At 39.8% G+C, this 21,996-nt stretch overlaps 3 protein-coding genes across 3 annotated transcripts; 2 read left to right on the top strand and 1 right to left on the bottom strand.

Annotated features, from left to right (window-relative positions):
* Positions 1 to 335: 335 nt before the first annotated feature.
* Positions 336 to 16,417, top strand: LOC141811763 (kinesin-like protein KIN-14C). The gene is made up of 21 exons (XM_074699813.1): positions 336 to 570; positions 655 to 812; positions 907 to 1,020; positions 1,285 to 1,561; positions 1,920 to 2,047; positions 2,152 to 2,235; positions 2,406 to 2,483; positions 2,563 to 2,655; positions 2,743 to 2,772; positions 10,091 to 10,429; positions 10,504 to 10,585; positions 10,667 to 10,762; positions 10,843 to 11,025; positions 11,144 to 11,250; positions 11,378 to 11,556; positions 11,776 to 11,940; positions 12,036 to 12,289; positions 12,366 to 12,529; positions 14,473 to 15,002; positions 15,817 to 15,914; positions 16,318 to 16,417. The coding sequence occupies exons 1-21, from the start codon at positions 351 to 353 to the stop codon at positions 16,383 to 16,385; spliced, it is 3,447 nt and encodes a 1,148-aa protein (XP_074555914.1). The 5' UTR covers positions 336 to 350; the 3' UTR covers positions 16,386 to 16,417.
* Positions 16,418 to 17,844: 1,427 nt separating this feature from the next.
* LOC141811587 (IRK-interacting protein-like) lies at positions 17,845 to 19,114 on the top strand. Its single transcript, XM_074699607.1, has one exon. The coding sequence runs from the start codon at positions 17,885 to 17,887 to the stop codon at positions 19,112 to 19,114; it is 1,230 nt and encodes a 409-aa protein (XP_074555708.1). The 5' UTR covers positions 17,845 to 17,884.
* A 67-nt stretch (positions 19,115 to 19,181) lies between these two features.
* On the bottom strand, positions 19,182 to 21,544 carry LOC141848742 (pyruvate dehydrogenase E1 component subunit alpha-3, chloroplastic-like). The gene is made up of 3 exons (XM_074736796.1): positions 21,275 to 21,544; positions 20,402 to 21,191; positions 19,182 to 19,636 (listed from the first exon to the last, which is right to left on the bottom strand). Exons 1-3 carry the CDS (start codon positions 21,497 to 21,499, stop codon positions 19,359 to 19,361), a joined length of 1,293 nt encoding a protein of 430 aa, XP_074592897.1. The 5' UTR covers positions 21,500 to 21,544; the 3' UTR covers positions 19,182 to 19,358.
* Between the last annotated feature and the right edge of the window lie 452 nt (positions 21,545 to 21,996).

Below are 21,996 nucleotides of genomic sequence, written 5' to 3' on the forward strand. Positions count from 1 at the left end.
AAAAAATTATAATCTAATTGCTAAAAGAACGGACTAAGAGGACCAGCTAAGCTAGAGAGTGTGAACTTATGAGTTCACGATACCGTTCGATTAAATGAAAAAAAAAAAAAAGATTCCGGTGTATAGAGAAAATTAAATATTTTAAACTGTAAGGGTAAAATATAAAATAGAAATGTAAGTTTAAGAGCAAAATAAAATTGTGAGTAACATAGGGTGCAAAATGAAATTGTAATATTCCATATATTTGACAGGATTGTAACAACCTCGTTTTATTTTGGAGACGCGGAAAGGCCGACGTGCGAGCCTCGTAGCGCGGAGTTGTTTCCGGGCTTCAACAAGGTCAGGCGACAATGTCGCCTCCCTCCGCTACAGACCTCCTCCTCTCTCCATCGAAAGCCGCTGGCTTCCCAGTTCCTTCTGTTGGATTCTTTCGGTCGCTCGTCCGATCGCCAGCCCGCCCCATGAAATTCGGGGCGCTGCCTGAACTCCCTCAGTCCGACAACACTCCGGCGAGCCGAGAATGCGCCGATCCGGAGATGGGATGTATGAAAATCGACGACGAGAATCCTGGTGAGATGACCATTCGGACTCCTTTTTTGGATGCGCATTCTGTTTTAAGGATGGCTGATTTGAGGGTGGATTGATTCTTTTCAGCCAAGAGGCGAGCTGAAGTGGTGGAATGGATCGACGGTCTGTTCCCGGACCTCGTCGTGGGTAGCGATGCGTCGGAGGAAGGCCTCCGGGCGAGGCTGCTCGATGGTGCAATATTATTCCGCATCCTTAAGAGGTTCAGATTTTTAGGATCGGAAGAGGTGGGGTTCTTGACTGATGACGCCCAAAATGTTCTTGATGTTTTTGTTCCGGTGAGAGATTATCTTATTTAATTGTTGCGTGAACACTTCGCAGATTGGTAATGGGAATCTTGTTTCGACAGAGAAGCGTTTTGATTGTATAACTAGGTTTGTTTCGGCTGTTGAGCAGATGGGATTGCCAGGATTCAAATTTTCAGACCTTGAACAGGTAGACATGTACATGTCATCATACAATTACTTGGTGATTCTCTTTTGCGAGCTAGGTAACCAATCTTATGTCAGGAAAATAATCCCTTTTACATGAAGAAGCTAAGGATTGCATACAATGACCTTCCAAGGCTCTTAGGAGCCTCTGGAACTTGTTAATCTTCCTTTTGTGTTTGTTCTAGTTATGGATATATCTCTAGCATATGATTGAATAAATGCAATAAGGTAATTTTATTGAAGTTGATTTTATGTGTTGTGGGATCAGGGGCCTATGACTGCAGTAGTATATTGTCTTTGGCGTCTCAAGAATCATCTCAGCTGCAACTTAAGCGAAGAGAATACAAAGTTACCATTGAATCGATTGGTTGAAGGAAGAGAAAGGTCAAAACCTATGGAATTCAAGAGGGTCAAGTCACTGAAATTTTTTCGGGAGGATAGCTGTAATGGTGGACAAAAGTCTGCAGATTCATCAGAGGGCAGGCTAAACAGCCTTGCAAATTTGCGATTGAAACACCTGCTACGAGCTAGTCCTGTTGTCTCAGGTATGTTTGTAGATATACATTTGAAGATATAGCTAGTGTGATCTAATATTAACTACTGGTGAATTAAAGCAAAATGTTGATTTAACCAAAAATTCTTGTTGTTGTAGCAGATAATAAAACAACAAGCCATGAGTCCTGACTACTTTTGTTGCAATTGATCATGAAGAAAAATGTGCATTATAAAACTAAGCAACTAACATTCATATATTCCTCTAATACTCAAGATGGAGGCATTTCTTAGCAACTTAAACTTCTGGAATGTGTCCACTACAATCAAACTTCTGGAATTATATGACTTCTAAAGTTGATTGAAGTTTTATATCTTAATTTTCTAAAGTAAAATTCTCATTATTGTTAGAACCATCAACTCCTCATTCTCATCATAGCGGGCATAAGTTCCATGAGGTTTTCCAACTAAAGCAAGGACGCTATAGTGAACTTCCTGCTGCTAAGATTTCAGAAATGTTGAAATCAAACAGTTTAGATGTAAGCTACCATGATAGAGGTTTGTTTTCAGATAAGTTCTTACACTTTTCACATGATCAGTTCATCATTGCTTACACGTATTTTATCTAATCACTTGTTTGCAGAATGCCTCCACTCAATCTCTTTTAAGTGTCATTCACGGAATTCTGGAAGAAAGTATTGAAAGGGGGAATGGGGAAATACCTTATGTAGGTATCCGTGTCTTAGAAATTTTAATTTGACTCCATAGTAATGGTCCATCTATCTTTCAGGCCTGTTACTTTTTGTCTGTACATATTTTTTGTATTTTCCAGTTTCTCTTTGTAGCCTATGTGCATATGATGAAACATTTCTCAGATCTTAGTGACTTTTGTCCCAGAGTGTAGCATGCCTTCTTAAAAAGGTTATACATGAGATTGAAAGGCGCATTGCAACACAAGCAGAGCATATACGAAATGTAAGAAATTGGGTTTCACATTCATTAAATCTATCAATCTGTACCCTACAGTGGTTTTTTCTTCTTTTTCATGCAACAGCAAAATAATCTGATTAAAGCTCGTGAAGAAAATTTTCAATCAAGGATCGAAGTGCTAGAAACACTAGCAAATGCATCAAATGAAGAAGCACAGGTACTTATATTTTAATGCAGGGTATTGCTCTCATATGCATGCAGACAATTATCGCCCTACCTAATGAATTGTTTCTTCATGTCTCAGATGGTAATTAACCAGCTTCAGCAGCTAAAGGTTGTCTCTTTTTTATTCTTTTTTATTTTCAGATTCATTCTAAATTAATTAAACATGATAATCCCATCTATCGATATATGATACTAGGCCTCATCTATCAAAGGTTTAATTAATAAGTTTGCTAACTAGTCATTGAAACTAACAAAAAAAATGTAGTATTCTTTATGTTTTGTCCTCTCATGAAAGATTTTGGAGCAATGCTAATGACAACTTAATTATCTATAGCTTCATTGATTTAGTAAGTTTAATAGACAACTCGAATATTAGTTGTTTGAGAGCCAACAAGCTCACATGTTGGAAAGACCATTGCCATTTATATCACCTCTGCACAACCATAGTCAATTTTCTTTTCTGAGATATTTGATTTTGTCCAAGAGGAACATAATAACCTACTATGGGTCATCAATTCCTCTTAAAATATTACACTCTCCAAACTGAAAATTAACATGAATCATCAAATGGTCCAACTCACTTGTGATGTCAAACTGGATAAAAGCAAAGTTCAATTTACCAAACGATGCTCTAGGATATGGCTTCAATACAGAGATTTTTGTCAGTTTACACAGGGTTATACACACCTTGAACAACATAACAAGAAGGATTCTCCATATATGCATCATTCATTGCGTAGAAAACATTCTTGATATCTAGCTATTTAATGATCATTGAGATGCTATCAAGGTGAGAAAAGAGGAACTGAACCAAATCATAACACTGAAAAAAAGATGCATATAATTAACATCATCTATCTGAGTGTACTGTTTTGTCACCAATCAAGCTTTAAGTCTATCTAGTGAACTATAAAGTGATGTTTGAATAGTGGCACCCATGAAATATTTGACTTGCTTGAAGAAAGAGTACTTGCTATGTTCTCCAGCTTCTTCCAACTTTGCTCCACACTAAGTGCCATTGTCAGAGATCTTTGGTTTGCATTAATGATGTCTTTACTTGGAGGGGAGGAAATTGAAGGACAATAAAATAGTTTAAGGGAAGAGAAAAGAAATAAATTTTATTATTTCATTTTTGACTCTTTCTTTTTTCTTGGTTATTTAGACGGAATTGAAATGAGAGAGATACTTGTCTGTTTTTGTGTTTATGAGTTGTAAATTCTATTTCCATATATTTCCACACAATTTGGGAAGAAATAAATACAGGATATGGATGGAATTAAAATTCCTTACTCTTCTCTATTTCCTTCCAAATAAAAAAAATGAAATGGATATTTCATTTCATTTCATTTCTTTTCTTTTCTTTTCTCTCTTATTTCCATCCAAGTTCAAATACCATAGACTGTTGGAACATTGACTTTCTAGTTATAGCTCTCCTTGTCGGGCTTGCATTATTGTTAGAGGTATTCCTTCCTTCCAAACCTTTAGTTAACCCCTTGGATGTATTGTGATGATATCTTGAAGGGCAACTAGGATACTTAACCAGAGTGGCTTATGTGTTGAGATCGTGCTGCAACAATCATGAAGAAATCACAAAAGAGAAATGAGAAAAATGAGAGAAGAGGGAGCACAAAGATTTAACGTGGTTTGGCGATGTGCGTACTCCACAAAATGGCCAAGAAGAAGCAATTAAACATCACAAAAATACATGGTATTTTGGACCAAAAATACTAAATATTGCCAAAAATATCAAGTATTGCCAAAAAAATCCGTTATTCTCGATGCCTCCAGAACGGGGCACGACTTGGCCAGGCCATGCCCCTAGGAACGCTCGTGCCACTGGCGTGCCCGTGCCCTCAGACCCAGACACGGTCAGGTCGTGTCCGATGGCACGACTGTGCTTGTGCTCTCAGCCCCGGACACACCCAGGTCACGCTAGATGGCATGGCCGTGCTCGGGAACTCAGCCCCGAACACGCCCAAGTCGTGTTTGGCAGCACGGCCATGCTTGACATATCCTCTATACGAGCTATCTCCAACAATCTCTACCTTGGTGAAAATCCACCCCTTAGGAGAAACACAAGCATCTGGGAAGACCACATGAAGCGTCGAGTTCGGACTGCACCTCTCTAGCAACTAGAGAAATGAATCAAGTTTAAGTAATGCTTGAACTTCTTTGTAGTAACTAGCTTTGTCAACATATCTGCAACGTTTTCAGAAGTGTGAACCTTCTCAAGTAGTATTTTCCTGAAAGATATCAACTCTTTGATCTTGTGAAACCTCACATTAATATGCGTAGTCCTCGCATGATACACTTGATTCTTCAAAAAATAGATAGTACTTTGACTATCGTAATACAACTTGAGTCCACCTTGTTGAACACCTAGTTCTCTGACCAATCCTGTAAATCACAATGCTTCCTTCGCTGCTTCAGCTACTGCCATATACTCTACCTCAATAGTGGACAATGCAACTATAGGTTGTATCATGGACTTCCAATAAATAGGTTCTCCTGCCATAGTAAACACATACCCTGTAGTAGGCCTTTTGTCATCCAAATCCCCTGCATAGTCTGCATCTATATATCCTATAAGTGAAGGATCACCCTGTTGTTTGCTGAACATGATGCCATAATTTATAGTATTCCTCAAGTGTCTCAAAATCCACTTGATTGCATCCCAATGTTGTCGACCAAGATTTGAAAGAAACTTGCTCACCATACTAACAACATGTGTCAATTAAAGTCTTGTGCAAACCATGACTTACATCAAACAACTAACTGCATTGGCATAAAGAATCTTTGACTTATCTTGAATCTCATCATCCGTCCTTGGGCACTGTGAAAGAGATAATTTGAAATGATGTGTCAGAGGTGTACTTACAAACTTCGCATTACCCATGTTGAATCTGTCTAACACCTTCTTAACATGACTTCGCTGTGAAAGAGATAATTTGAAATGATGTGTCAGAGATAGTCATAATCTCCCAACAGACTGTTTCTATGTATCTCCATCCCAAGAATCTTCTTGGCTGCACTCAAACCTTTCATGTCAAATTCCTTGCTCAAGAATTTGGCATTCCAGTCATCAGTAATTATTTTTTGTTTAATTTTATTTTTATCTTCTTTCTCATCCAATGAATACAAAAGATCATTTAATGAATACAAAGGGTCAATACCAATGAATACAAAAGGTTTTTGCTTTTTGCTCTTCTTTTCATCAATGCTCCATTAATCTCAATTAATGGACATTAATTCTCTTTAGTGGTTGAGTCTAATCCAATGAGTCTACTTCGGATTAGACTCAATCCAATAATCCAATAGTTGAATTCATTTGAGTCTAACTCGGATTAGACTTAACCCTATAATCTTAGGATCCCTCATATTTTAGTTAAATTAAAATAAACTCATCTCCAAATCAACATATTCTTTATTTATGACCCAATATATTTTTATAACGTTGGCAATGTATCTAAAATAATATTTTAGATACATAAGCAATGAGTGACATCTAGTAATGCATCATTGCTACCCAAGTGATGAGAATGTTGAGATCCGACCTAACTTTTTTGTTTCTATTATCTTGCATAACTTGGTCTTTCTATCCTCGATATCTAGATTGATTCATGAGACATAGACCGTGTCGTCCCCGTATCAATCTTTGCATTTCTTGATCTTTAAGTAAACTCACTTAACTAAATGAACTCAATATTTCATATTGACTTATTTAAGCATGGTCATACATTTTAGTAGTCTTACTTAATCAAGAGGTCCACAGATATCACTTTCGTCATATGGAAGGGATAGATCTCATCTACATCATTCACATTCCTCCGTATAACTTATTGCATATCCAATGATCAACTTTATAGTCTACTTTGTTACAAGTGACGTTTGCCGATACTAAAATATACAACTCCTTATGTAGGGAATCATAGTAACTTCAGGTTTAAAGACTATTTATACTAATAGTCACTATGAGAATGTTTATAACACTCATATAATGATCCATGAAACATTCTCATAGCGGGTCAATTCAGTACATATTCTCTAATATATACCCATATGTCAACTTGATATCTTATATCTATGACTTATGAGATTAAGTCATCAGTTGGCTTACATGCTAGTCTCAACGCATTAATATTGCCCTTGTATATTAAAGTTTGACTAAGAATAGTTAAGAATAGTGTTTTATATATATCTACAACCTCCCACTATTAATTTAATCAATTGATATGCTGTAGACTAGAACCTACTACCCTGGGACATTATTATACTTATTTATCCGGCACAAATTTGAAGTAAATATAATAACCATAAACTTTATCTTTTATTAATGAAATATGATACAAAAGTTCTTTTGTCAATCATCTCATAATTGACTCTAAGGGCTAACACTAACACAAAACAAGTGATGTCGGGACGTCGTTCGTAGGCATCTCATGGGACCAACGACGCGTCCGGAGGTGTCACGGGGGACTGGCGAAGCCTCCGGAGGAATCGCCTAAGCTCGACGACACCTCTAGAAGCATCGTGCGGGTCGTGCGTGCCTGCAGTCGTGCAGAACACTTACGGGTTTTTAATAAACTTAGGTTTATAATAAATAAGATAGGCTAATAATTTTAATCAACTTCATGCTATGATTGGATAATTTAAATAGGCTTAATTAAAGCATAATAAAATTATCTCATTAATTTAATATATATATTTATATTATTTTTATATTATATATTTTTAAATATTTAAGTTAAATTTTTATTTTTAGTTAATATATTTTATATTTAAAAATTATTGAAATTATATCGACACGGTACTATACGATACCGAAATTGTATCATTCCGATTCGGGATTGAAACTTCGGCATGGTTCGAGATTTTAAACTATGGTTCTGACCACACCATCAAACATTTTAATTCTGACATTACCTATTCCAATGACTCTGTAGAATGCATCGTTATCCATCAGAACAGAACCAAAATTAATCGACCTGTAGGTGTCGAACCAATCCTTATTATGCGTCATGTGATAAGAACATGCAGAATCCAAGATCCAAGAATCTATCAATTGCTTTGAAACAAATGAAATAGAGAACATATCTCCATCGCCGCTATTTGAATTTTCTTCCTCCACTATGTTTGTAGACTTCAATGACCCATCTTTATTCTTTGCATTAGCTTTCTTGTTCTCTGGACAATCTCTCTTGATGTGACTCTTTACTCCACACTTGTAGCATGTGATCTTCTTCTTCTTTTTCGATTTAGATCGGGCCTTATTATTGTTGCCCGACCCATATCGAGTCTTGCTCCTACCATGTTCTTGGTTGCCTCTCACTATGTGCCCTTCACCTTGAGATGTCTCATCACTTGCTTTCTTTCGCTGATGAAATCCCAACAGAGCACTTATGACCTCCTCCAACTTGAGAGTTTCCTTCCCCCACATCAGAGTCGTAATCAAATTCTCGTATGTAAGAGATGACAGTAGAGAATTCAATAACATCAGCACCTTGTCTTCATCTTCGATCTTCACATCAACCCGTTTTAGATCGCTTACAATCTGATTGAAAATGTTAATATGTTGACTTAGATTTGTATCCTTTGACATCTTAAGCCCAAACAATTCCTGCTTAAGATAGAGCTTGTTCGTCAATGACTTGAACATGTATCGGCTTTCCAGTTTCTGCCAAACTGCCATCGATGATTCCTCATCCACAACGTGATACATCACGTCATCCGTTAGACAAAGTCTGATCATTGTCATTGCCTTCGCTTGTAGTTCCTCCCAATTTGTCTTCTTCATACCATCCGGTCTCTTTTCACTTTGCACCTTCACCATGCCCTATTGCACTAGCAGATCTTTATCTCTCCTCTGTCATAATCTGAAATTTTCAATTCCATCGAACTTTGCCGGATCAAACCTTGTAGAAGAAATCCTAAACATGTTAACCTGGAACTCTGATACCAGTTGTTGATAGGGGTGTAAACGAGTCAAGCTGCTCACGAGCTATTCGAGTCTCGGCTCGAAAAAAAGTTCGTTTGAGTTCGTTCGATTAAGTTAACGAGCCGAGCTCGAGCCTGATTTTGAGCTCGAAAATATTATCGAGCCGAGCTCGAGCTTAACAGTATTTGGTTCGTGAGCTCACGAACATGTTCGTTTAAAGGCTCACGAACGTGTTTGCGAACATGTTCGTTTAAAGGCTCACGAACATGTTTGTTAAGAGATTCGCGAATGTATATATATATATATATTACATGAATTATAAATATTATATATTAACGAGCCAAGCTCGAACTAAGCTCGTTTAACTTTTAAACGAGCTATTTTCGAACCAAGCTCGAACTGAATTCGTTTAACTTTAAAACGAGCCTTTTTCGAGCCGAGCTCGAGCCGTTCACAAACTATTTAATTTCATTACGAGCCGAGCTCGAGCTTAAGAATTAAAGCTCGAATCGAACTCGAGCCGAACTCGAGCTTAGGAAAAACGAACCGAGCTCGAGCTCGAGCCTCTTACTGTTCGGCTCAGCTCGGTTCGATTACACCTCTAGTTGTTGAGATCACGCTGCAACATCATGAATAAATCGCAAAAGAGAAAAGAAAAATGAGAGAAAAGGGAGCACAAAGATTTAACGCGGTTCGGCGATGTATCTACTCCACAAAAGGGCCAAGAAGAAGTAATTAGAAATTAGGCTTAAAGTTATAATGATCCTGTTTATACATCTTAATTTATACATGGTATTTTGGACCAAAAATATTAAGTGTTGTCAAAAATCTTGCTATTCTCAGTGTCTCTAGAACGGGGCACAGCCAGTCGTGCCACAGGTGTGCCCATGCCCTCAGATGTGGACATGACCAGGTCGTGTCCGATGGCACTACCGTGCCTATGCTCTTAGCCCCGGACACACCCAAGTCATGCCAAATGGCATGGTCGTGCTCGAGAGCTCAGCCTTGAACATGCCCAGGCCATGTTCGGCAGCACGGCTGTGTCTAACATATCCTCCATATGAGCCATCTCCAACACTATGATATCCTCAATAATGATGGAACTCATGCTTCATGGGCCCCAAAGCTTCAAGCAAGCTCAAGGTCTAATTTGCCCTGGGACACCAAAGCTTTTATCAGGAGTTTATGTAGCTCATCAGATGTAGTGTATAATAGACTACTAGTATTAAAAAAAACTTTGTCCACTCTTATTGCTTATTTTTGAAGTTCAATGTTCTAATTCTGATAATTGCCAAACAAAAGCTTCACACAGAACACTCTTTTCAAGCTTCAAAATTTACCATTAGTAATGGGCAAAAACAGTATAAAGTAGGGATCGGGAAGTGAAATTGAAGCATGCTACTGGACCAATTGAGTCTGATTGAAGTTTTCATAGACCAATATAAACAATATTCTTATTTACTCATTTGACATTATGATCATGGTCCTACAGGATGAAATATCAAAAGCTGAAGAAAAGCAATTACATTCTGAAGATATCATTCGTGTAATTAAGGAAAAGGAAAATAGTGACAAATTAGTTTCAGAACTTAAGCAGACTTTAGAAACAATGAAAAGGGCACATCAAGAACAGCTTCAGCAGCTAGAAAGAAAGGCCAAGGATTCTGAGCTGGAATTGAAGCTAAAGTTAAAGGACGCTGAACATCTATTATCAGAATCAAGGTTAAGAAGAGAAGAGATAGAAGCAGAGTTAAGATCTAAATATCAGAATTGGAGCAAGAAGGAAGGCATTTTCCAAAATTTCATAGCTTTACTTCTGCAGTCGGTGCAGGTATTTCATTCTCACCCTCAACTGATTTTTTCCTTATGCAACATAAAGAAATGAGCAATCGGGTGTTGTGCCAGGGTTTGCGGGGATCCTATGATTCTATGAAGCATGAAATTACAGATACAGAAAAAAGATGGTTTGAAGAATTCACTAATCTCGGTAGGAATTTTTTGCTAATAACTTTTAACTCTCATATTCTGACCTTTTCTGTTTTCAATTATCTCTCTGGTTTCTGTATAGGGGAAAAGCTGAAAGCATTAACAGATGCAGCAGACTGTTATCATGATGTTCTTGCAGAAAACCGGAAGTTATATAATGAGGTCCAGGAACTAAAAGGTGTCCGTTAAGCATGAGAGTGTCTGCTATTGGCCTTCTATTTAGATTCTTGACTCAGCTTTCTTATACTTTGATGACAGGAAATATTAGAGTTTATTGTAGGATAAGGCCATTTCTTTCTGAAGAAGAAAACAAAAGACAAAAAACTATAGAGTGTATTGGTGAGAATGGTGAGCTAGTTCTTGTAAATCCAAGTAAACAAGGAAAAGATGGTAAAAGAATGTTCAATTTCAACAAGGTGTTTGGTCCTTCTGCTACTCAAGGTTTTGATCTTATGGACGAGTTTATTTATTGATCAGGACAATACTAATGCTATGATTATGTAATTTCAGAGTGGTTCCATTATCCTAGTCTAAATGGATGATTTTTTTATGTGTACAGAGGAGGTCTTCTTAGACACACGACCCTTAATACGATCTGTTCTTGATGGTTACAATGTTTGTATATTTGCTTATGGTCAGACTGGATCAGGAAAAACATATACAATGGTAATCTGAGTTTGTATTATTCTCATCTTTAGCTCTACTGTTGATGTTACAATGATAATGGAATTGCCTCAGCATTTCCGTCCCTTAGAAAAATTATTCTATTGTGAAACTAAAGTTCTTTTTCCAGACAGGGCCTAATGGAGGATCTGAGAAAGATTGGGGTGTAAACTATCGAGCTCTCAATGACCTTTTTAATATTTCTCAGAATAGAAGAGGCACCTTTATGCATGAAGTGAGTGTTCAAATGGTTGAAATATATAACGAACAAGTGCGTGATCTCCTTGCAAATCATGGTCCACAACAGAGATATCCTTAATTCTACATCTTTTATTACAATTTTATGTTCTAGGGCCTGCCTTTGAGGAAGATCTTTGGAATTTTATCTGATATAATATTTCAGTTTAGTGCATTTTATGTTCATTTTTTCCTTTTGTTGTCAATTATTTTTCCCTTATTCATTATCTTCAATGGTTCTGGAATCAGTTCCCTAAATTTTCTTTGATTGTTTTCAATTAACTATCACACACTTGGTATTATGGCGGCTACTCAACCCAATGGCCTTGCTGTCCCTGATGCGAGTATCCATCCTGTTGAATCAACTTCTGATGTTCTGGAACTGATGAAAATAGGACAAACTAACAGGGCTATTTGTGCCACTGCTTTAAATGAAAGAAGCAGCCGATCACACAGGTTCTAGCTTCTTGTCAACTATGTGCAGTTGTGTTATTTTATCCTTCTATTATCTCGTTTTTTTTTCAGTAGTTACATATGTTGTTTTGTTACAGTATTCTTAGTGTTCATGTTCGAGGAACAGATTTGAGAAGTGAAACCACTTTGCGTGGCTCGCTTCATCTGGTTGATCTTGCTGGCAGTGAGCGCGTTGACCGCTCTGAAGTCATTGGTGACAGGCTCAAGGAAGCACAACATATCAACAAATCTTTATCTGCACTAGGGGATGTTATCTTTGCTCTATCACAGAAAAGCCCTTATGTACCATTTAGAAACAGCAAGCTTACTCAAGTTCTACAAAGTTCTTTAGGTGCCCTTGCAATCTTCTTGTTTAGATTGTGACATAATGTTGAGTTTGCTTCCTGACTTAGACACCAATTATGCAGGTGGACATGCTAAGACACTTATGTTTGTACAGATAAATCCAGATGTAGGATCTTACTCTGAGACCTTCAGTACCTTGAAATTTGCTGAAAGGGTTTATGGGGTGGAATTAGGTGCAGCAAGGAGCCAAAAAGAGGGCAAGGAAGTTGGAGACTTGATAGAACAGGTAGCAATGTAGGCTGGTACATTTCTGTTTTGCATTTATAATCATGAACTGAAAATTTTTCATCTCAACTAAAAAACATGCATTGACTGAATTTTTTTTCCATTGAATTAAATTACTGGAATATTTGAATATTAATCACAAAAATATCTCAAACACAATATTTCAACCACAAATGATTTTTCATGCCACTAAACAAATTAGACTAATTAGATGTGGACAGACTTGGGTTATCTGTTTCTCAAGAAAATTATAAACCAACTGAAGATTTTTAAGTTGGAGATATTCAAACCAAAACGTCACTGAAATTGAAACCAATAAGTTTCCATTGTGAACCAAGCCTATATATAAACCAAAAAAACATAACATTTTTATGTATATATATATATATATATATATATATATATATATATATATATATATATATATATATATATATATGCCCTTGATATTACAGATACGCTGATAGATAAAATTTTTTGATTGGATGTGTCTAGTTTGATTTATTTTGGTTCAGTTTTGAGTGCCATTGCATATGTGTATTCAAAATATATATATGTGTGTGTGCGTGTAACTGGCAGATGTATGTGTCTTGGTTGATTGGGTTTATCTGGTTGATTCCTTTAGTTTTGAGTTTTGGATTCCTGTACAAAACTGTAGTCACATTACATATGTGTATTCTAATCTGTGTGTGTGTGCAAACTAACAGATAGAGTGATAAATCAAAATTTACGATTGGGTTTGTCTAGTTTGCTTATTTTAGTTTTCTGTTTTGGATGTCTGCACAAAGCCGTAGTACAGTCCATATGTGCATTCAAAATAATTGAGTTTCAGAGTAGATTTTTTAGTAACAACTTTAGTAGATGTTAAACTTCATCTCCATCTTCAATGGCAATGCTTGGAAAATGAATTACAATCCATCAGTGGTTTTCTTTGATTTGTGGCAATGAACAAGTTGCCATTTGAAGAAAATGTGAGTAAACAACTCATGCTTCACCAACCATCCATGATGAGCAATATATGAAAGCTTCAATTTATTTGAACAGAAAGTATCCAACAACATAAAAGTGGATATGTCATGCCCTTCTTAGAAGAAAAAACTGGGCTATCAGCTTGTCAGATATAACCATCAACCCAAATGCTTGAGCTAGTTAATAGTAGCTAATTCATCTAAGTTTGTAAAACTCATCCATAACTCACGCTAAATTGAGATGTTATTATCTCCCTCTTATGGTTTGGTGTCCAAATCAAAACTCAAACTTTCATTTCATTACCAGAATTCTCTCTGATCCCCACTTAAGGCTTACGTCTTCATAAAAATCCAAATTCTCAACTCAAAGCCCAAAATTCTCCCTAATCAATAATATGTGAGACCCAATGGTGATACACCATTGCACAGGTAACACCTTTCCAATATCTCACCATGCCTAGTCTAGGATTAGGTCCACTGAGATACCAATTGTCATACTTCACTTGGATTAGAAAAATAGTCTATTAACTTGTCATGTCTAGCCGCAGATCCAAATTGCTTAAGCCAAAATTAATAATAGATAATTCATCTAAAATAAGCTTATAAAGCTTCACTACTAGCCCACAACTCACTGTGTGAAACTAAATTAGTGTTACATAATACTTGTGAAATCTTGAAAATTTTAATATGCAATTCGAGTAGTATATAAAATTCAATTTTCAAGCAAATGCAATCAAGTAACTTTTTGAGTTAAGCATGTTGGACATTGTTGCATATTGTGTTCCTGAGGTCTATCCACATTGAGAAGCGGCTAAAGCACGGTCACAGATAACTCTAGTTTTGAGGTTTGAATGAAGTGAACCAAGCCATGGATAACAAGAATTTTGATTTCATCTAAGTCACTGTTTAAATTTTCAAGGAAATTGATAATGACCAAGTCCAAAATGTTTCTCTGATCTTTGATTTGGACTTGCAGGTGACATCACTGAAAGATACAATTGCAAGGAAAGAAGAGGAGATTGATCAGCTGAAACAACTGAAACTTCTCAGATCACAATCTCCTAGTGTAAAAATAGAAAGACAAAATAAGGGTCCATTGAAACAAAATTCTTCTCCTTCTGCTGGCATTTCAACTTTAGGTACTTCGGTACAACTAAAACAAAGAATATTGGGACGAAAGCCAGTAAGCAAAAGTAAGACAGCCAAAAGTCATGAGAATAACTCAGGGAATGGAGATCATTCTGAATCTAGTTCACAGAAGTCTGCAGAAGATAATAAATACCAAAGACAAGGATTTTCACTTCCAACAGAACAGAAACTGGATTGTAGTAGTTCTGCAGATGTAGAACTTTTGGGTATTTGTGATGAAGATACAGTGTTGTTAAGTGACATATCTGACAGTGTACTCTCCATGGGAACTGATACAAATGGTTCCATGAGCAGTGTTGTTGAGTTTTCCCTCTTCCCTGAACAAAAGAAATCATCAGAAACTTCTAAAGAGAAAGAGTTAATACTTTTAAATCTTCCCTTTTTTACATCCCTCTACTAACTTCTTGTTCACTTGTTATTTTCCTTACATTTATTTTTAGTATTTTTCTATGAATTGACTTTTTGTCAGTTGGTATAACCAATCAATATGATAAATGCAGGATTAGAACTCTAGCAAAAATACCTAAACCACCTCCGAAAAAGATTGGACAGAATACAGTCTCCCAGACAAAGATGAAATCTCCTAGTGTAAAAATAGAAAGACATAATAAGGGTCCATTGAAACAAAATTCTTCTCCTCCTGCTGGCATTTCAACTTTAGGTACTACGGTACAACTAAAACAAAGAATATTGGGACGAAAGCCAGTAAGCAAAAGTAAGACAGCCAAAAGTCATGAGAATAACTCAGGGAATGGAGATCATTCTGAATCTAGTTCACAGAAGTCTACAGAAGATAATAAATACCAGAGACAAGGATTTTCACTTCCAACAGAACAAAAACTGGATTGTAGTAGTTCTGCAGATGTAGAACTTTTAGGTATTTGTGAAGAAGATACAGTGTTGTTAAGTGACATATCTGACAGTGTACTCTCCATGGGAACTGATACAAATGGCTCCATGAGCAGTGTTGTTGAGTTTTCCCTCTTCCCTGAACAAAAGAAACCATCAGAAACCTCTAAAGAGAAAGAGTTAATACTTTTAAATCTTCTCTTTTTTACATCCCTCTACTAACTTCTTGTTCACTTGTTATGTTCCTTACGTTTATTTTTAGTATTTTTCTATGAATTGACTTTTTGTCAGTTGGTATAACCAATCAATATGATGAATGCAGGATTAGAACTCCAGCAAAAATACCTAAACCACCTCCAAAAAAGATTGGACAGAATACAATCTCCCAGAAAAACATGAAAGATGCGATAAAGCCTTCAAGTAAGTTTGACTTCAACCATTGCATAAACCAAGTGTTCTACCTTTTTTGTTTTGAAGAATTCTCAGTCTCTTGAATGTTTAAATAATCAGTCTTCGTAATCTTTGGAGCATATCTAGTGTAGTATAATTGGCAAACAACTTTTAAAGAGAATCAATAGTTGTGCCAATGTGTAGAATCACAGCTAATTTTTGTAATTAATATATCACTCTGTTACATTTTTGCCACTTCAGCAAGAAGGCATAAAGGTAAAGCCATAGTTATATAATATTTTTTTTATGTCGAAAAGATTAGGTTTAGTTGCGGAAGAAGAAGAGAGTTATTTAATGAAGCTCTAGCATTCCTATTTAAATATATTTCTCTTTTCATAGTTATGGTTACTAAAAACTCCTCTTACAATGTCAGGTTCAAGAAAATACACAAATCATGTTACAAAGCCGTTGCTTGCCAGATCTGTGAAACGTTGGCAGTAGAAGCTGTGTTTATTTTATACAATAGGTGGATGCTGAGTTTAATTTTCTTCTTCTCTGGTTTCGCCAAAGATGGGGTACCACCGTGCACAGTTAGTGTAGCCTTTGCAATCTTAAGCTGCTGTGAAGTAATCGTCGCCTTGATGAAATATCATTTTTGCATTTTGAAGCAATGACGAGTCGTTATACCAATGAAAAAAGTTGTCAGTAACAATGAAGCAAAACCCACTTGGTGAAGAGTTTGCAGTCCCTGAAGCATCATCAGCTAATCTGAAATGGATGGAAGTTACCATACAGAAGTCACAAGTTAGGGAGCTATATGCATGACCTTATTGCCTACCACAGTGAAAAAGAGAATCAAGACTTCAAAATGTGTCCATAAAGGTGCAGACAAAGGTGTGTTTCAATGAATTTTTTTTCCTTAGAGATCTTAATTGCAATTGTCTACGATATGAAACTGGATCTATATTGAACCAGGAGGGGTTGCGTATTCCTAGTTTATTCCACTGGAAGTTCAAGGCCTCTCTTAGCACGGCAGTGTACCTGCTTAACAAGGGAATACTGCAGATTGTATATGGTGAAGGGGGGAAATCATCAAATGTTTAAATCTACATCGTTAATAACTCTGATATTTCTCATTGCTATTAGATTTCATTATGTAACTGCACAGAACTTGCATCATCGAGCTGAATAATAGTGATCACAAAAACATAACGTCCAACGATTGAAGCTGCTGCTCATGACAAAACTAACTGGAGATATCCCAGACCATCATCCCAACCAAACATGGACTAATGTAGGTATTTACCCTTGATATTAAAGTAGACTCCTAATTTAAAGATTCCGTTCTTCAAGTACAAATTAAGTGAATGCAAGTGTGAATTATAGTTTATATGCCTCGAGAAGTAATTTTATGTCAAAATTCTGGAACAAATATACTTGCAATGTTCTAGTACAGTTTGTGTGTGTGTGTGTAAGCAAGCAAAAATTACCACCCCTAGAAACAAACAAGGGTGCAGCAGCATCAACTGCGACAACTTCTCATGACAACACTGTGCACTGGAATCTGCTGCGCTGGACTCGCAGAAGCCCAAGGACCTGCAGGGCCAAAGGAAGCGGAGAAAGACCAAACCAAATGGCAGAAGGGAAAAAAAAACCCTGGTAATTACTGATGAAAACTTTTTGAGTTTCATCAGGTTTGAGCGCATTCGAATTTGAAGCACGAAGAAGAAGGGACCATGCAACATCATTTCGGAATCAATGTGGCTCACATGCTTCAGTCGTCTGTAACCAGTCCCACTCCTCTAATTGAAGTTAGTTCTTCTTTGTGGAAAATTTTACATCACTGTTTTAGTTATTTGCATAGTTTTTTTTATTTGGAATTACCATGGCGTCGTCGCCCTCCTCTTCCTTCCTTTATCTCCTCCTCGCTCTCCAGCCTTCGCCTCTTGTTCTTAATTTTGACGTCGCTTTTGCTCGTTCCTTGGAGTTCGAAGACTTCCATGCTGCCGCCGCCGATTCCAGAACACGAGAGGAAGGCCGCGGAGGAGAAGCCGTCCATCGCCAGCTACGTCCACAAACCCACTCCCCTCCACCGCTCCGCCACCGCTTGCGCCGCCTCGGGGCGGCGCCGCGCCGGCCGGACCGAATGCGAGGCCGTCTCGGTCGCCTGCGACAAATGCCGCCCGAGCGCAGTGCCGGTCGAGCTTTCGGCTCGCCGCCATCAGCGGCAGCGTGCTCCCCCTACCTCATCGTCGCCTGACCCCGGCGGCCTGCTTCGCTCGTTAGTCCTATCCCTCACCCGCCGGAGCCCCACGCCGGCGGCCGAGGACAAGTGGCGCATGGTCGCGGAAGAGCTGTCGAGGAAGCTCGTCCACACCGCGGAGAAGCGCGACGAGGCCCTGCACGAGGCCTCCCGCCTCAGGATCTCGCTCGCCGAGCTCGAGACGAAGATCCTCCGACTCGAGTCGCAGTGCCGCGACCTCCAGGCCGCCGCCTTCCTTCCCTCCGACCCTAGGGCTCCGCCCTTCCCGGCCGATGTCTTCCGCCGGGCCGTCTCCGACGGCCGCGCGGCGGTGCGGCACCTCGCCCGCTCGCTAATCGCTCATCTCCGGGCCTCCGACGGCGTCCCGTCCCTGATCAAACCCTACGATCGGAACCCCCTCTTCCACATGGAGGCGCTGCTGAACCGGATTTTCCACGCCGGCTTCGAGGAGGAGGACGCCGAGGAGTTGGCCGGACCGATCGAACCGGCGGCCCGCTGCGAGGCGAGCCGGGCCGGCTACGAGGCGGTCAACCGCCTTCGTTGGGACGACGTGCTGCTCAGGGGGACGCGCCACTACAGCGAGGGCCTGAGCCGCTTCTGCGACCGGAAGATGAGCGAGGTGGTGGCGGCGGAGGGGTGGGCGCGCCCGTGGCCGGAGCCGCTCCTGCAGGCCTTCTTCGGCGCGGCCAAATGGTCCTGGGTCGTGCGGCTGATGGCGCGGTCCGTGCACCCGGCGGTCCCGCTGCTGAGGGCGGAGCAGGGGATGCCCTTCGACGGACGGTTCATGGAGGACGCGGCGGCCGACCGTGTGCGGAGGGTGACGCCGGCGACGGTGCGGACGATGGTGGCGCCCGGGTTCCACCTGTACAACGACGGCGACGGCGGGGTGGTGAAGTGCAAGGTGCTGTGCGTGTACGAAAACAGCAGCAGCTGCGGCGACAGCGATCACAGCAACGGCACAGACTGAGCTTCATTTCCTTCCTGCTCTCGTTTTTATATTATTTTTCTTCTCTACGTACAAGATTGTGAGGATATGGCTTCATAATAATTATTGTATTTTTACTCAGCATCGAAACAGCAAGCAAGTATAAACTGTTGCATTATGCTTTCACAAATAACCACTGCAAATAGCCCAAGAGAAACGTTTGCAACATGACCACTGAAATCGAATGATATTCGTCAAAATCTCTGCTCTCATAAGCGATCTAAGTTTAAACTTGAGCTGTGCCTTCGGTGAACTTAGGGTCCTCGCACCTGTACTTGCCGTCGGGCCCGATCCCGAACCCTCTGGGATCGGCAAAGACGTTCTCCAGGAGCTGGCTTCGAGGAGGATGTGGACTTGAATCTGCAAACTCCACAGCCTCTTCGACGATGGTTTCGATCTTTTCCTCGATGGCCTTCAACTCTGTTTCAGTTGCGAGGTTCTTCTCCAGAATGTACTTCTTCAAGGCTGCGATAGGATCTCTGGCGCCGTAATGCGCTTTCTCATCTGCAAAACGGAACGTTTATGGATTCATTCGAGTAAGAAAGATTCTACTGATGCATGAAGTTGATTTTCCAGAAAAGCCATTAAAAGTGTAACAAAAAGGATCGAGTTTATACAACAACACTATTGAAACACCAGAAAACCATCAACCTATCGAGCAAAGGTTATTGTAACATCAAACACCAAAACAAAGACGTATCTTTAACTAGAGCATCTAAAAAGCTATAAACAACTAGTCGTAAGATTTTAACTCGTTTAGTTGATTATCATAAGACACAGACACAATTAGAAGATACTATGTCTTATAACTGATATTTATCTACTACAACTGCATGGCATCACCAAACATCATGAATGAATGACACTAATAGATAGCAATCTATAAATGCATAGTAACAAAGAAATACACTGAAAATTCAATCAAATCCGTCTTCCCGATAACAAGTAGAAAGGCCACAAGAAACATAGAAGACCCTGACTTGCTGCAAATTATATAAGAAACCATGACAGTTACCTGTCTATTAACAAACCTTTGTAGCACAAAAAAGTTCCACAACAGTTTGGTTTAGGTACTGCCCTCTTTTACTTAATATTCAATCAGACAATATCTATCCTTATGTTGTTTTCCGATCATTCAAGAGTCTAAAATAAGATCTTATTCGTGGTACTAATGCTAATATGATCTTAAGACTGTGCTTATGTTCAAAATTGACCAAAAAAAACAAACAAGAACATATAGAACACAGAGAATCAATGATTCAAGCTCACCAGGTTTCCGGAGCTCATCGGGATCGGCGAGTGAGTGGCCTCTAAAACGGTAGGTCTCGCACTCAACGAGTGTGGGTCCGTCGCCCCTTCTTGCCCTTGCAATTGCTTCCATGGCTACCTCCCGGACCTTTAGTACGTCCATTCCATCGACATGGTAGCCAGGCATGCCAAATGCAGGGCCTTTCTTCCAGATCTCCGGATCGGAAGTTGCCCTGATGTGCGACATGCCGATTGCCCACAGGTTATTCTCCACAACAAACACAATTGGCAATTTCCACAGCTGCGCCATGTTAAGGCACTCAAAGAATTGGCCATTGTTGCATGTCCCGTCCCCAAAGAAGGCTACGGTAACATCAAGGCCATTAGGGTTAGACTCCTTAAGCACCTCATGGCGGTACTTGGAAGAAAATGCGGCACCAGTGGCCACCGGAATGCCTTCCCCAATGAAGGCGAAGCCGCCCAGGAGGTTGTGGGTGGAAGAGAACATATGCATAGAGCCGCCCTGGCCACGGCAGCAGCCGGTAGCCTTGCCGAAAAGCTCGGCCATGACAGCGCGGGCAGCGACGCCCTTGCTCAAGGCATGGACGTGGTCTCGATAAGTGCTGACCACGCTATCCCGGGCTTCCAGAAGCTTGATGAATCCGGTGGAGACGGCCTCCTGGCCGTTGTAGAGGTGGACAAAGCCGAACATCTTGCCGCGATAATACATCTGCGCGCACATGTCCTCGAAGACGCGCCCCAACACCATGTCCTCGTAAAGCACCAACGCTGCCTCGCGGCCCACGTCCTCCTGCAGCAATCGAAGAAGAAGAAGAAGAAAAAGCATCAGATCCTATCAAATTTTGATATTCCAAACGCTCGGAAATTCCATACATTGTGGGAGGTGGAGGAGCTGGAGGCCAGCGGTTTCTGGCCTAGGACGACGTCGGAGGAGACGGCCAGCGGAGTGCGAGGGAGGCGAGTTGACCTGAGCGGGGAGCGGGTGAGGGCGAGGGCGGAGGGAGAGGAGAGGAAGGGGCACAAGGATCTCTCGGCGGCGAACTGCGCCACGAAGGGAGGAGGGGAGAGGATCTTGGCAGCGGAGAAGGCCGACATCATGGAGAGCGGGCGGGCGGGGAGCGGATCGCTTCGGCGAGGAGGAAGAGGAGGATCTATTAAAGGAAGGATGGGAAGAAGAGGCGACGGATTTATCGAGGGGGCGATTGGTTGGGAAGTATCGCCTAACCAGCGACCTCTTTCTCGGGCCACTGGATCTCGCTATCTTTTGATCTGGCCCGTTCGCGTGGCATACGCAATCTTTGTTGATCCTTCGATGGAAATAACAAATTTGACGACAATATATATGCATTAATTTGGAACAGTTAGGATGCTTGTCGTAATAAACTTGGATGAAAAGACATCACTAAATTTCTAAATCCTAAACCTTAAATTCTAAATTCTAAATTCTAAATCTTAAATTCTAAATCCTAAATCCTAAAATCTAAATCCTAAATCCTAAACTTTAAACCCTAAATCTAAATTCAATTTACCACCTGAATTTAATCTTAATTTTAAAATCGAACGGTGTAAATTTTCATCATAAATTTATGACGGAA

Source organism: Curcuma longa, chromosome 17 (genome assembly GCF_044706935.1).
Source record: "Curcuma longa cultivar G26 ecotype Majalengka, Jawa Barat chromosome 17, ITB_CL_G26_1.1, whole genome shotgun sequence".
Classification (NCBI taxonomy): Eukaryota; Viridiplantae; Streptophyta; class Magnoliopsida; order Zingiberales; family Zingiberaceae; genus Curcuma; species Curcuma longa.